Here is a 16,896-nt window from a genome sequence, read left to right as displayed (position 1 = left end):
GTTAGCTGCAGCCCTAGCTAAATGAAAAATGGAGATGGTTGCTTAGGACGAAGGGCAATCCTTAGAGATCTGAGTACAATTTCAGCTGCTGCCACCATATTTGACTGGTGGAAAAGCTTTTTGAGCACCAGGAACGTCCAATTAATAATAGATTGTTGCCTGTTTCCAGCAACAGTTTGAGCAACATATTAAACAGGTCTCATCAAAAATATCAACCTGCCCAAAAAGTTTGTTTGCTGCAGACACAAAACACAGAATCTAGCCAGATAAATGTGTAAACTGTGAGAAACCATGGCCTAAAAGCCTAAGATCAAATTATTATGTAGAAACTGCTGACTTTTATGGTTGGAAGAAGCCTTTACAAAAATCTATCCGATTGTCTCCATCCCACCCAATGACAGTAGTACTACTGCTGGTGCTGTCACTGTGTGACCTAACTCTGGGATGGATGTTTGGGGAAGTCCATCTGGGTGTGTCAGCCTGGGGGAAGGCTTTAACTAGATGGGCATAGAAGATGGCAAAAAAGTGTTTCATTTTCACCTGTTGCTGACCGCTTCAAATCCTGACCTATTTAATCCTCGTACCAGGGGCCTAGGAAGGTAGTTATCCAGCTCTTCATTTTTTTTTCATCCCTCAACGGGCAAATATCATATGGCCAGCTATGTAGAAGAGGGGAACGTGTTCTGCCTCCCCCTAACGGCTTATGCCCTCTTCCTCCTCTTTCAGTTGCTGCTCTGTGTACAACCAGACTTAAACAAGACATGGATTGTTAAGAGCTTCAGATGACCCTCTGTGCCTTTTACCTGCTGTCCCTTCCGTGCATCCCCAGATTTCATCTTCCGCCTCCTACAGCCTCTCCAACTCCAGCCCACCATACTGCTTGCTGCCCCACTCACCCTTGCCCATGCATCATGGTGTGTGCACTACTGCTAACAATATAATATAGCTACAGGCACACATTTTTCACAATGTGATGGTGAAGTGAAGAGAAGACTTTCTTGGTAAAGTAGTTATGGCTGAGGAGTAGGCAGCATAATGAACTGCAGGAGAAATAGGAGGATGCAGAATTGCCTTATGCCCTGCCATTTTTGTGCTGTTCCCACTGCAGCTTATGGTGGGAATTCATGTGTAATATTAGGACAGACATCCCCAAGTTTAGACCCAGGTTGTACTATGTGTACCTTGTCCTGGGATAAGTGGCAGACTACCAAATACCTATCCCACATGGGGGAGATGTAGGGCACCACCCTAGCTGCATTATACCTCTTATCCTTGGGTGAGTGCTGCCTGCTGCCCAGTGCATTGGGTGAGTCCATATTACAAGTGGTTTCTGTTAGAGTCAGCAGACTGATTCTCTGCTGACTCTAACAGATAAATACAATAAATCTAAACTTCCACTAGTTTGACACCTTAGATAGCAACATCTAGACTACTTAAGACTGTAACTCCTAATTATGTGTTAACCATAAGAAACCAGACATGAAACAAAATATATATGTGAATATTGATGATATTTAAGATTAATCAAACTTTTACCTGTTGTAAAATTATAATTCCAGCCACTAAGCGATTGCTTAAAGGTTGTCATACAATATCATTGCCTAAGTATGTTTTCTCCCCTTGTCAGTTCAATCTATATTGAGTCATGCTTTGTGGTTTAAGCCCAAATCAGGGCTCACTGCTTTGATGATTTATGCAGGATGGTATTGTACTGTGGGTGTGTACATGTAAGACTCTCTAGTACAGTGATTCCCAACCTTTTCTATGCCCCAACCCATAGTAAATATTTAATGTTCACAACCTCTACAAAAGTAATATCACATTTGAAGATGAAGAAGTTTAATTTCTAATTTTTTAACCACAACTTGAGCCACATATGATCGAAAACGGTGCCAACGTTTTCAATCGTCGATTTTAATCAACTAAATCGATTAACTGTTGCAGCTCTACATTTAGCCTTCCCATAAATTCTATACATAACCTAAACAATATATTTATTTTTTATTTAGAAGTCAGTTTATTTGTAAGACAATTTGTATGAGAATGGCAGCTTGTAAAATATTTATTTTACTTCAGTGGTTGTTGCAAGGCCAATTTTGGCTTGGTAATTAATTTTTCAATCGACATTTACAAGCAAATGACTGACATTCCTGATATTTTTAACTGCCAAAGTTTTCTGAAGTACTTATAAACACCCTCTATTAAATTCAATTATGTGCTGAAAATTGTCTAGAAAAATGAATTGCAGCTTAACGACTGGAACTATAGTCATCCTCCTTATGCTGCCACTGACTCCTGCTATTCAAAATGCACACTTGCAATAAGTAGGGGCCATGTCACTCTTCTGCTGCTATGGTCTGCCATTGTGTCTTCCTGAAATAAGTTATCTAAAATATTTTATCAGGTCTCATCAGTTGGTGCTGACAATCTGTATGCATTCAGAAAATTATAAAATGTTAGAGATAAATCCAGTGGTGGTGTTCTTGTGAACTACCATTCTGTCTCTCTGCTTGAAATTATCTAGAAAACAGTTTGAATAGTAAAAGTGGGAGAACTGTGGGGGACCCAGAGACAAATCACTATCCCCTCCCTTTCTGTATAATAAAGGGAAGGGTGGTTGACAAGCTGCATGGTGACGTCACCCGGGGAGGCGTGCCTGTGCAGCAGGCTGTACCCAAGCCTTTAGCTATTCCCTGCTCTGCTTGTAATAAACCAGGCTAATGGAGGCTATATAGACAGCAGCAGGGCCCCTTGCATTATTTATCATCAGGCTTTCCCCCATCACAGGAGCTTCACACTCTCAGGGTTACGCTGAACGGTCATTACAATGAGAGCTCTGCGCAGCCAGCAGTAATATCAAGGCCGGCCTCGCTGAGCTCTCATGACAGTTCAGCGTCCCCTGGTCACTGAGTAACCAGGGGACGCTGAACTGTCATTACACACTGAGAACTCGCCGTGACATCATGGCGGCTCCACTGAGTTCTCATTGTAATGACAGATCAGCGTCCCCCCGTTACATGAGATGACGGCTTGCTCTGTCCAGTTGTCAGTAGTAGGTTTTCGGCCCGCTTCGGATTTCACCTCGGCTCAGCCGAGCCGGAGCAAATGCCTTCGGCTTGGCTGAGCCGCTCGGCCAACTTCAGGAGCTGTACGGGCTATAGTGAATAGACCGTACAGCAGCCCTTCGGTTCTACTGAAACAAAGGTCTACCTAACCAAAGCTAGCCGAAGGTTCAGCCGAAGCTACAGCTGGATCCTTCGGCAGCTTTGTGAATAACCCTCTCAGTTTCATTAGCTTGAGGATCTCCCTCGGATGGCAGACTTTGTATACTTTGTAAGATCTGTTGGGAGTAGTGTTGTGTGCTTCACTTTATTTTGTGGATCCAAATGGAGCAAAAATGTGATTGTATTGCTTGCTTTAATGGACTGATGTTTTAATATGTAGAAATAAAAGTCTGGGAATGTCATATACGGTGATGTGTCCCATTATGAAACACCATAAAAGTCAATTTCTGTATTGTTGAATAATGTAAGTATCTGTAATGAGTATGGTGTGGTGTAGGTTCCATGTCTATGTTGTACTTTCTATTTTGCTTGGCTTAATCCTGCTGCTGTTGTTATCTATGGTTCTTTCTTGCTAAAAATGACCTAGAACAATTTATTATATTAGAACCATTGGGTGCCTGGTCATCAGAGGCACCCAATGGCGAGGCCTTAGGCGAAACCTAAACATGAGGCCCCACTCAGGCCTATGGGGTCTTACCAGGGCTCTGTGGGGTATAACCAGGCTGGTGAGACCCCGCAAAGCCCTGGTGAGACCCCACAGATCCCTGAATAAACTAGGGCTCTGTAGGGTTTTACCAGGGCTCAGTGCGGTTTCACCAGCCTGGTTAGACCTCTCAGTGGCCTGGTGAGACCCCAAAGAGCCCACCAGGGTAGGGTCCCAACATGGTTCTGTGGGGTTAAACCAGGGCTGGTGAGACCCCAAAGTGCCCTGGTGAGACCCCACAGATCCCTGAATAAACTAGGGCTCTGTAGGGTTTTACCAGGGCTCAGTGCGGTTTCACCAGCCTGGTTAGACCTCTCAGTGGCCTGGTGAGACCCCAAAGAGCCTAGTGAGACCTCAAGAAGCACTGGTAAAACCAATGCTCCGCAGGGTCTCACCAGCATCAGGGCTCTGTAAAGCTCTCTAGAGTCTCACCAGGGCTCTTTGGGGTCTCACCAGAGCATTAGGGCTCTGTGGAGCCTCACCAAAGCTCTGTGGAGTCCAACCAGCCTTGTTAGATCCACAGAGCCTCGGGGAGACAGAGCTCTGGTGAGACACAAAAGAGCCTGGCTTAATCCTGCTGCTGCTGTTATCTATGGTTCTTTCTTGCTAAGAATTACCTAGAACAATTTATTATATTAGAACCATTGGGTGCCTGGTCATCCTGATGCTGCCTCTGCCTGTTTTCATCTTATCGATGTGATGAAAAATATATCTGTAAAATGTTAATGTTATTCAGCTGTTGCAACTTAGCATATTTTGTTATATTAGAACACGTGGGTGCCATTCTGCCTTTGTACTGTAATTAATCTACCGTATCTTTTTTTTTTTATTCCACCAGTGAGGCATGGTCATCCTCTTAGTGCTGCTGCTATTTTGCCTGCTGGACATTATCTACAAAATTGATTTGCATTTGAAACAGTGGGGGCCTGGTTATCTAGAGGTTTTGCAACCTGTGCCCTAGTGGAAATATTGTAAAAACATGAATTGAACCAGCATTGGCCTGTTAATTTAGAAGTGTTACCATTGTCTCTGGCACCCTGTCTTCCTGATAGCAATTTTCTGTTTCTTGGACTGCTGTCAAAGATTTTTACATATTTCAATTCAGGGGCGGACTGACAATGCATGGGGCCCCCGGGCAATATGAGATTATGGGGCCCCCTTGTGTTCCGCCCATATACAAGCCCCACCCACAAGCCCCGCTCCTATATACATTCTGGTGTTACAGAAATTATTCACTAAAAGGTGGATTGCAGGGGAATTGGGAGGAGAATGTTACAAATCTAGAACAATATATACAATTTGGAAAGCAAGCTAAATGGCAGAATTTTTTTGATTTGGCTATTTTGACCGAGATTATTCAATTCTGACAGAATCCCGGGTGAATTGCAGGAGAATTGATAGGGGAACTGAATAATCTAGGACTGGAGCAAGGGTTTGAGCGCATATTGCAAGGGAGGTTTGCAAACCTCTGCCCCCCAGCTCCAGTATGTGCGGTAAGGTTACCCCATACTTCTCTTTTAATTTAAAGCCATATTTAAGCACTTAAGCATGTTATCTATCGCCAAAAAATACATTGAAAAAGTATAAGCTTAGCTCTGTTTTAAAAAAAAGAGACTTTTACTTTACCTTCTACAATATTGGTTAAGAGGGAGGCAAAACAATATAGTGTAAATCGCTTGAAGACCAGGTGTTTAGACCCCCTTCCTGGCCAGGCCATTTTTCAGTATTCAGCGCTGCGGTACTTTGACTGACGTTTATTCCATCATGCAACGCTGTACTGAAATGAATTTTATACCCTTTTTTGGGGACAGATAGAGCTTTATTTTGGTGGTATTTAATCACCCCTGCGGGTTTTATTTTTTACTTTATTCAGGAAACTTTACATTTTTTTACCATTTTTTCACTTAACTTTATTGCTATCACAGAGAGGCTGAGAAACCCCCTTATGTTATAGCAAAAGAGGTGACAGGTCCTCTTTATGGAGACATCAGGGGTCTCCAAGACCCCTAATGTCACCTAGGACCCCCCTGAAGAAGCTGATGAAGCAGAGATTTCCCGCTCACGCGCTCCACGCGGCGCGCCCGAGCGGGCGGATGTAACAGGACGTGTATACACGCCCAGTTACATCCAAGAAGCTCCCGGCCGGTCGTGTATACACAGCGGCTGGCCGGGAGGTAGTTAAAGACGCATTCAAGATTTAGGCACATGAAAGATTTATCAGTCATGTGAAAAGTAGTAACACCCCATGGAAATTGTTGACTTTCTCAACATATTACTATGCATTAAATTCCCTCTGTATTATAACTGATATTGATATAGTGCTAACAATTTATGCAGTGCTTTACATAACTGCACATTCACATCACTCCCTGCCCTCAAGGAACTTAGAATCTAAGGTCCCTATCTCACATGCACACAGCCAAGTTAGATAGGAGCCAATTAACCTTTTAGCGTGACAGAGGAAACTGAAATACCTAGAGGAAACCCACACAATCACAGGAAGAAAATGCAAGCTTGCAGATATCTATCAGATAGTAACTGGGATGTGAACCAGGGACCCCTTGTGCTGCAAGGCGGAAGTGCTAACCACTACTCCACTGTATCCTGGAGTGTGATAGAGGGGCAGGAGCGATTGTCAAACCAATCCCATTGATATACTTGTCTTCAGTGTATAATAACTATTTAATAAGTAACATTTCTTAACAGTTTAAAAATCACTAAAAAGTATATTTTGCTATATATTTGTCCAACTGCTGGTTTATGTTTTGCTGTTTTCCAACATATTTTAACAGACAAGCATTAAATATTCATTCATACAGTCCCTGCAGATTAAGGTGGTAAACCTGAACAAATGACACAGAAAAATGACATATTGTATTTATTCTTATAATATAAATTAACCACTTGCTCTCCGGGGAATTTTCTTACTATTTGCGCACACATGATAAAATATAGATTGTTGGCTAGAAAACAGCTTCAGACCCCGAAACAATGATATATGTTCTGAAAGCAGAGGCCCTGTAGAATAGAAAAATGCTATTTGCAAATTTTTATGTTGCACGGTTTTTGCGCAAATTCTTATCAAACCAGTATTTTTTGGAAAAAATAAACTTAATTAAAATTTAGTGCACAGAAACATAATATAATACCCAATTTTTTGGTAAAATATAAAATATGGGGTCACGCCAGGTAAATAGATACCAACCATGTCAAGCCTTAAAATTGCGTTCGCCTGTGAAGCCGCAAAAACTTCAATACCCAGAATTTCCGATAGGGAACATTTTAAACGATTTTACCACTCATCAGTTTAGTGCTAACAGTGATTGATAGTGCTAGAATTATTGCTCTCACTCTGACGTTTGCGGCAATGTGTAGCGCAATTGTCGTTTTCGTACGTAGGCGCACCGACGGTGTTTGCGTGTGTATGTGCGTGCACGTGGGGGGCGGGGGACGTACAACATTTTTTTTTTCATTTTTCTTTTATGTTACTTTTAATTTTTAGAACTTTTAAACACTTTTTTTTTTTACACCAACCCTATTGCTATTACATAGGGGGCTAACAAGCCCCCTTTGTAATAGAGGATAGGGCTTGACAGGTCCTCTTTCTGGAGACATCAGGGGTCTTTTAGACCCCTAATGTCACCTAGGGACCCCAAAGAAGCTGAGGAAGCAGAGATATGCTTTCCCAGCTTCATCTCCCGGCTCTAAGAGCTGGAGACGGTGTACAGCGACACCGGAAGTGATGTAATCTCGGCTGTACAGGCGCCTAATCGCTTGTACATTAACAGCCATCGCTGGCTGTTAAAAGCGGTACCAGGAACACGGCTATTGCAGCAGCCATGTTCTTGTTCTAACCACTTTAACAGGCCGCCGTCTATAGACGTATTGCGGCCCGGAATTAGTTAAGGAATATATATTGCCATGTGGAAAAAAAAAATTAAATACACCACTACTTCAATTCTATGACATTCGAACCTGTTGTTTCAGGTTAGATACCAATGATAGTAATCTCCTTTTTTTAAGATGAAGCAGATCTTTTTTAAACCTCAGATATCTAGGGTCATGTGTTCTTGCTATTGATTTGTGTGGTATCATCATGCCAAAAGACCGTTCTATGGCCCTCAGAAAGAGAATTGTGAATGCATATTAATCTGGCAAGGATTTTTAAAAGATTGCTGAATTATTTGAAATCAAACATTCCACTGTAAGAAAAATAATTTACAAGTCGTGTCGGTGTCAAATGACTGCTAATGTGTCTGTTTAATGCTAAAAGAAGTCTTCAAGGACCCAAAAAGTTATATGCAGGTAGCCTCAGGCTGGGCACACACCTTACAACCATCGCAAGACTTTTGTCTTGCGATGGTTGTAAGGTAATTAAAAAAAACGTAAGATCTGCCTATCTTTGGACAGGCAGATCGTACTTGCGATGATCGCAATGCTGAACAGGCAGTGTGCGCTTGCGCACACCGGCCCGTGCGGCTTTTATCTTGCGAACATGCCACAAACCAGCCGAACATCGTACGATGTTCGGCTGGTTTTCGAACATGTTCCTAAGTTAGGAACTCTGAAACTACAAGTCCCCCGATGGCAAACAGGACTCGTAGTTCCTCCTTCCTGTGGATGGATGATGCGGCTGTGTGGGCAGAGTACAGCCGCACAACTTAAAAGAAAAACAAACAGCAGCCCGTGGGGCGAAGAACCCTGTGATTCAGGTAAGTGGGGGGTTGCAATCTGACCGTGTTTCATGTTTCACCCTAAATATGGGTATAACTTGAAACATGGTCAGAAAGGTGAACCTAACGTGTGATCTGCTCTTAGTGAAGAAATGACTCCCAGCTTTTAGGGTAGATTGAGCAATGTGGTCATGGCCGGCATGAGTGCAAGGCTGTATAGACAGCCATCTGTGGGCGCCGCAGGGGGTGCAAAAATGCACCTTCGCCTGTGTAGGCAAAAATCCTTGCACCGGCCCTGCGTTGTTCCCTCCCTCCGCTGCCTTTCTGCCACCTGCACCGCTGCTCCCGGCCAGCCAGCATGCAGCAGATGCGGCTCTGTAATCGGGCGGCAGCTCGCTCCTCAAGGGGGCCTCGGGAGGCCCCCACGGGCGGCCCTCTAACATGCCTGATTAGAGGGCCGTGTCTGCCCGATCCAGCCCGGATCGCCTCGGTATGCGAGGATCAGGCACGAGCTGCTTAATTTGGCGGGGGCCCACCAGGGTCCATGGAGCCCCCACTAACCACCACTAACCACCTGGGAGCCACCACAGAGCCCCCACTAATTATCAGGGAGCCACCATTGACCAGCAGATAGCCCGCACTGACCAGCAGAGAGCCCCACTGGCCACATGGCAGTCCACATTGGCCACCTGAGAGCCTAATTAGGGAGCCGCCTCTGTTGCACCTGCACGCACCTGTGAAACTCTCTGGACCCCTGGTGAGAGCCTGCACAACTCACCTGAGAGCTCACACTGACCTCCTGAGAGCCCACAGAACCCTCCTTGCTGTATTATGTATTGCTGGGATTTGTAGTCCTCTATAGCTGATGCCATTCTGCATTGCTGTATAATGTATTGCTGGGAATTGTAGTTCTCTATAGCTGTTGGTATTCTTAATTGTTGTGTAATATATTGTTGGGAATTGTAGTTCTCTATAGCTGTTGGTATTGTTTATTGCTGTACAATGTATTTCTGAGATTTATAGTCCTCTAGCTGGTGGTATTAATCTGCATTGCTGTATATTGTGCTGAGATTTGTAGTCCCCCTACAGCTTGGAGTTAGTGGCAGAACTACCAGGGTCGCAGCACGCGCACAGCACTGATGAGGCATCCCTCCACTACCGGTGTGTTCTAACTTTCCTCAACCCATACATTTCTCTACCGCGTCACTTCCAGGTGCGCATGTCATGAAGAAAGGGGGTCATGAAAACAGCTGATTCAGATGACTCTGCCCCACTGGAAGTGACACAGTTGAGAAAATGGATAGGATCAAGAAAAATTATAGATCACTGACTTTGACAATGTCTGACTCCTCCCACTATCCTCCCACAGCTCACAGCCCAGAATCATGGACAGCCAGCGGCGGTCTACAGTGGGCGAGAGTGCCTAAGTACCGGATGTGGAGTGCAGTAAGTTTAGAACCAGGTAGGGAGCCCAGTGGGAGGAGAGCACCATGACCCCAGCCAGCCACCCCTGTCATTGACTTCCTAGGAGTCCTCACATCACCCGACCATTCACACTACTGTTACATGGATGGCAAAAGTAGCAGCCAGGGGCGGGGGGAAGGCGGGGGAAGAGGCAGACCTGGAGGGGGGCCAAGTTGTTCTGCCCCCCAAAAAAGGTATAAAATTCATTTCAGTACAGCATTGCATGACGGAATAAATGTCAGTCAAAGTACCGCAGCGCTGAATACTGAAAAATGGCCTGGATGGGAAGGGGGTTTAACACCGCGGATGTCAACTGGTTAAATTGAGGATGGCATCGGCGCCTGGCCGTTGCGGTATACAGGATTGTGGGCGGCGTTGGACTACATGTCGCAACCGTGGGGTGCCGATGCCATCCTGTAATGTTTTCCTGTTGAAAAAGTCAATAATTTCCATGGGGGTGTTCTTACTTTTTCACATGACTGTTTGTACACAGAGATCACTGCAGTTTTTTCCTTCCAGGCTATCCTTAAATTAAGGCAATAGAATTGTGGGACAGGCACAATATAATTGTATGTGTGCCAGTTGAGGGTGATAGAAAATTTATGTAAATATTTACCACTCACAAACTAAAAGATGAAATAGGCATATCCTTTATATTAAATTGTCCCACATAAGTTTCACTTTTTGGCCGCCTCAATGGATCTCGCATCAAATACGTAAACCCTAATGTACCAAACTGCAAAAGCAACTCATACTACCATTCTCATATACTTATACATTAACAAATCAAATGTATTTACAAATGTATCATCTAAAGCACATAATATCTGGCAACTGAAAAATAAAATAAGATATTTAAAAGAGTATGTATACCTTATAAATCATTTTAAATTGGTGTTAATATTAAAGCTACAGTAATTTTTTTTAATCCACTACATTTTTGAATTGGATCATTTTCTATTATTTTTTTTGAAATCAGATTTTAATAAGCATTTTAATACAAAAATTGGAGAGAAAAGAGAACAACCTGGTATAGACACTGGCGGAACTACCAGGGTCGCAATTGCGACCGGGCCCCGGCGTTCTGCCTGTTAGGGGGGCGCCCAGCGAGGAAGAAGAGGGCTCCCCCAAGATCGTGCCGCTCCTTCCCTGCCGCTCTGCCACCCGCAGCATGTACGGGCAGATGTGCGGCAGGGCTGGAGAGGCTGTCACTAGTCCTGCAGAATGTGCTGCAGTATTCTGCTGCTGTTGGTATTCTGCATTGCTCACTTTTATTATAATGTATTGCTGGGACTTGTAGTATTCTGCGAGTATTCTGGTAGTATTCTGGTAGCTCTAGTAGTATTCTGCATTGCTGACTTTTATTATAATGTATTGCTGGGACTTGTAGTCCCGCATAGCTGGTGGTATTCTGCATTGCTGACGTTTATTATAATGTATTGCTGGGACTTGTAGTCCCGCATAGCTGTTGGTATTCTGCATTGCTGTATGATGATTATACAGCAATGCAGAATAGCACCAACTATGTAGGACTACAAGTCTTAGCAATGCATTATATTTTTAAGTAGGGATACACCACTGCCAATACTGGGCATTTTCACGAGTACCCATACTCGTGAAAATGCCCCGATACTAAATGCAGATACCAGTGTTCTGTTGAGAACGCCAACGTAGTCGAATTTGCCGACCTCAGCATCTGCGCTTGCGCACAGACCAGTATTATCGAGGAAACAGGGATTTATTTACAAAGTATTTTGATAAAATCGTTAATTGTGATCATTAATAATATTCCATACATCATTCACTGCCATGCATGGCATACTATTAACAGTCACAATAAACCATTACAAACGAATACTTTGTAAATAAATTTTCCTCATTTCCTCATTAATCCGGTCTGTGCGTAAGGCAGCCTTCCTGTTAACCATACGGTGCCATGGGGGTTGGGGTGGGGCCTTCAAGGTTCCTTGCGCCGGGGCCCTGAAGGTTCTAGTTACGCCTCTAGGTATAGAGGCTGGTAAACATGATCCAATATGAGGCACTGGTTTTGAAAAAAACACATAATCCGCCAAGACCGAGCCCATCCTGTATGTAACAGCATAATACAGAACCCGGAGGGTGTATCAGAGAAGTAATGTCAGACAATGTCAGCAGTAGATTGTGTCTCAATCCAGTAGCATATGGACCGAGGGAAAAGACTGTGTTGCACTCCAAAGAAGTAGGCAGTAATCTGATAGAGAGAAGGGAGGGGAAACACACAAGAACTACAAGAGCCAGGGATGATTTTCTAATTATATATCCACCCTAAACTGTTTTTAGCTTGTCAGCTGCACAGACAAGGAGAGCCTTGGGTCCTAGATTTATGACATGAACTAAAATGTTCCAGACACTGTAGATGATGGATATATTGTAATTGTGAAACCCTGGAGTTTGGTTTTTCACTTTAGCTGTATTTTGCATAGCTCCCTTTGTTCCCCGTAGTTTTTGATATATTGTAATTGCTACTTAATATATTGAATATTGATATTATAACATAGGTAGCACCTGCACTATCTTTTTTTTTATTTTAGATCCTGGACCAAAACAAGCACTTAACAATTGCAGTGCATTGGGTAGAATTAAACATAACCCTTGCAGTGGGTCTACCAGAGTTGTTTCTTAATAAAATATGTTGTACATTTAAAGTGTTAAATAATACTACTTAAATGCAACTGTAAAATTAAATCCATAATAATTATAGATGCAATATAAAATAGTTGAAAGGCTATGATTCTTTCCGTCAAGGAAATACGTTATTGAGTGTATTCTCAATTTTTTTGCATGTCTGTCTGAGGTGATGACAAATCTTCCTCACACATTCCTAACTCTTTTTACTGGCTTATATTCAAATTGCCCTTAGTTTCATGTGTGTTTAAGACTGTTATATTGTAATCTTCACTGATGCAAGGGCTGATGTGAATGTTCTATATTAATGTGCAGACTCAATATCAATAATACAAAAAGAAAAAACTGTAGCGGCAGATCAACAGATTTAAAGTGTGAACCAATCTTTTTCATTTCAGGGATGCTTTGCTTACAAGTACAATTAACTGTGTCACAAGTTTTATCTCTGGATTTGCCATTTTCTCAATACTTGGTTACATGGCTCAAAAAAATAATGTCAAAATAGAAGATGTAGCAACAGAAGGTGAGTCATTATTTTTTTTGAGCTTTAGTAGTTATTCTTCGTACCACAGTTTCTGTATTCAGGGATAACTGAAAATGACTTTTTGCAAATGCAGCATTTTTTTAAAATTACTGTTTATAATTTTTGGATAAGGGTTGAATTTACATCAATATGGAAAACGGAGAACTAAATGACTTTAAGCAAACCTAAATTAATTAATTTTTTTTCTTAGGTTAATGTAAATTTTTATAGCAAGTTTGAGCATGAATAAACCATTATTTTACCATTGCTAACACAGAATATTACAGCTTTATTATAACTGCATGAGCAAAGGTATTAGTAACGTGTGTGCTAAGTGGGGTAACTTGTTTTTCCTCTTTTTAACCCCTTAGCTATTCTACAGCAGGTGTACAAAATATTAAGTTTTTGCTTACTTGAATAACTGGTGTGCACAGCTTGAATTACTTGAATAACTGGTGTACACAACTGCCCAAACATATGAATGGCTTTGCACAGCTGTACGCAGGTATACACCAGTGCTCACGTAAACCTAAGCAAAACTTAGAGATTTATTTCCCAAATGCAGAAGGTCTGCATTCACAGAAAACATCTGTATGCTGTATGTAGGTTTGATCGAGTACTTGTGTGAACTCACATACAACGGTGCACATCCATTCGTATTTATGGGTGGCTGTACTCACTAGTTGTTTATCCAGGGCACAGAAAAAAAGCACCAATTTATTTTGTACGCCCCTAAATGTGCCCTCATGCATGAGCCCTCATTCTTATCCTTTCTATTCTGAAGACCTATGGAGTGTTAGAAATATACTCCATAAACAACTAGGAAAATTGTAACTATTCCAGAATTAACTATATTCGAGATGTTCCAAATATTGCTAATGATGATAGTGTTTTAAATATAGCAGGCTCAATAAGAAGTAGAAACAATGTTTAAATAGATTTGTAGTGTAAGATATGCAGGATAGATATCTCAGTTGGTATGACAGCAGGTATCTGCAACAGAGTGAGGATATTATAGAACTGGGCAATATCTGTATGAGAGGAGTGCTGGAGAGTTAAATGGCAGGCTGTATGTGCTGGAGAGGAGTGATGGGCGGTATGACAGTTGACACTATATCCAGGAAAAGATAAGACAGTGGAAACTATGTAGAGGGTATGACTGTAGGCAGCACGTCCAGGAGTGGCTTGTGAGTGTATGACAGTGGCCAGTATATGCAGAAGAAGATTGTGTAGAGTAAGGCAGTAGGAAATGTGTGCAGGAGAAAAGGTTAGGAAGTGTGTTCAGTAGAGGAGAATGGAGGAAATTATGTGCTGTAAGTACAGGAGACAATTGTGGAGAGTTTGACAGTCAGATATATGCACAGCACAGGATTGCAGATGATCAGGGCAGACATCAAAAATGTTGGGGCCCCTTACATGGCTTTAGGCCGCCCCCCGCACCGCCGCCCCACACACTGAACCAGTCACATCAGTCTCTGACAGAGGAGCATACACTCTAATGTCCCCCCCACAGTCACACACTGTTATTATTAGGGATGCACCGATACTAGTTTTTCTGTGTCGAGTACAGATATTTTTTTTCCGGCAACTCGCCGATACCAAATACCAATACCGGAAGTCCCATTAAGGAACTCGGGCGGCGTGTAATGACTCACCACCCGGCTTCCCGCTTAGCAGGGAAGCCGCCCCCAAGCTTCTCATCACTAGGTGGTGAGAAAGCATGGAGCCGACTTTCTGGACAATCAGGAAACCGAGCGCCGTGTAATGACTTGCTGCCTGGCTTCCTGATGTCTGAAGCTAAAGTACTGGGCTAGGCATCGGAGCACTTGAGAGAGTACTCGGTATCGGTGCATAGTTGTTATTATTATACATTTATATAGCTCTGACATATACCGCAGCGTTGTGCAGAGAACACTGAACCAGCCACATCAGTCTCTGTACACAGGAGCTTACACTCTAATGTCCCCCCACAGTCACACACTATTATTATACATTTATATAGCGCCGACATATACCGCAGTGCTGTACAGAGAACACTGAGACAGTCACACCAGTCTCTGTACAGAGGAGCTTACACTCTAATGCAGAATGGCACTAGTGACCCGATGGACTCTGGGCTTGGTGACCCGATGGACTCTGGGCTTGGTGACCCGATGGACTCTGGGCTTAGTGACCTAATGGGCGCAGGGCTTAGTGACCCAATGGACGCAGAGCTTAGTGACGCGCTGGACACAGGACCCACCTGAGACCCCTGCAGAGCCCACCATAGAGTCTAACAGATGGGCTGTGCAGCATCCATGCTGGGCTCGGCAGTGTCCGGGCTGCATCTCCCTCCCAGCTCCTCTTACCTGTTCCTGGTACTTGTACACCAGCAGATTGAGGATCTCAGCAGTGGCAGATTGAAGATGGCATCAGGGGCAGATTAAAGATTGCATCAGGGGCAGATTGAAGATGGCATCAGTGGCAGATGGAAGATGGCATCAGGGGCAGATGGAAGATGGCATCAGGGGCAGATGGAAGATGGCTTCAGGGGCAGATGGAAGATGGCAGCGGGGCAGATGAAGGATCTTGGGGGGCGGACGGAAAATCACTGCAGGGAAGATGAAGGATCTCAGGGGGGCAGATGGAAGATTGCAGCAAGACATATGGAAGATCTCAGAGGGGCAGGTGGAAGTTCTCAGGATGAAAGATGGAAGATCACAGCAGAGACAGGTGGAAGATTACAGCAGGGGCAGAAAGAAGATCACAGCAGGGCAGATGAAAGCTCTCAGGGGGGCAGTTGGAATATCACAGCAGGACTGAAGGAGGATCTCACTCACCAGATCTCAGCAGGTTTCTGTATACAGGCTCAGCTGTGGTTCCTCAGGAAGTGCGGGACACACAGTCCCATCTTTAAAATTAAAGTGTCATGCCTCCTCCTGTGATGGCAGACCTACCGCACGAGGCTGGGTTGGTACGCAGTGCCATCCAGTCCCCCCCAGCACTGAGCGGTAGGTCCACCCCTAGCCGGTTGGTCACCCTGATGGCGGAGCCCCTCCTAATGCAGCGCCTAGGGCACATGCCCCACTGCCCCCCCCCCTAGTTTCAGCCCTGCATACTTTGTCCTCAGTTATCGCTGAGTGTTTGTATACTGCTCCGAGCGTGGTTGTGTGGGAGAAGAGCTCGGCCTCCTGTGATAACGCTGACAGCTCTCTCCTCCCGCCCTGCTCAGCCTCCTGAAAATTTCTCTCCACAGCTCTGAAGCTTTATACAAAGGAATACAAAACTAGAATGAGTAAACAGGTGTTATGGATACACAAAAAGGAAAGGGATCTACCCCGGAGGAAAACACACACGATGCCTAACAAGTCCAATAACCCATCAGTTTATTATTTTATTGGGAAACTTACCATGCACATGAGTTTCCCACTGGTTTACTATTATAATTCTTTCTGCCTTCTGTTTCAATTGAGAGATCTATTATTCATTGAAGGCTGAAGACTATTAGAATTATTACTACAATTACCGTTTCCGTGGAACAGGGTGATATTTTACACATATCGTGCACATAAACTAAAGGGCTTCACCTCTATGATTAAGCCCAGGTGGTGAAACACGTGAGAGGCGTTAGCACGGGGGAGACTCATAGTGATGTACATGTTGCATATCATACTTTGGATTTATTTTCTTGGAATTTGTTTGGATCTACTTCAATAAAACTGGATTTCACTTACTCTGGTTTTGTGCGGCTGATCTTTTGGAAGTTGATTTCACAAGTGAGAAGCACACTGCAGCTTGCACAGAGTATGAACTAATTGCAGGGGG

The 16,896-nt window shown here is 43.6% G+C and overlaps 1 protein-coding gene across 1 annotated transcript in view; it reads left to right on the top strand.

Moving 5' to 3' along the window:
• LOC108798466 (sodium-dependent noradrenaline transporter-like) overlaps window positions 1–16,896 on the top strand; it is a 180,224-nt gene that overhangs the window by 15,747 nt on the left and 147,581 nt on the right. The window contains exon 2 of the mRNA XM_018570227.1: window positions 12,968–13,092. Coding sequence (XP_018425729.1) covers window positions 12,968–13,092 — 125 coding nt within the window. The remainder of the gene's footprint in view (window positions 1–12,967; window positions 13,093–16,896) is intronic.

Source organism: Nanorana parkeri, unplaced genomic scaffold (assembly GCF_000935625.1).
Source record: "Nanorana parkeri isolate BGI_ZX_2015 unplaced genomic scaffold, ASM93562v1 scaffold1481, whole genome shotgun sequence".
Lineage (NCBI taxonomy): Eukaryota > Metazoa > Chordata > Amphibia > Anura > Dicroglossidae > Nanorana > Nanorana parkeri.
Note: the sequence above shows the minus strand (reverse complement) of the source record. Positions and strands in the feature narration are given on the sequence as shown.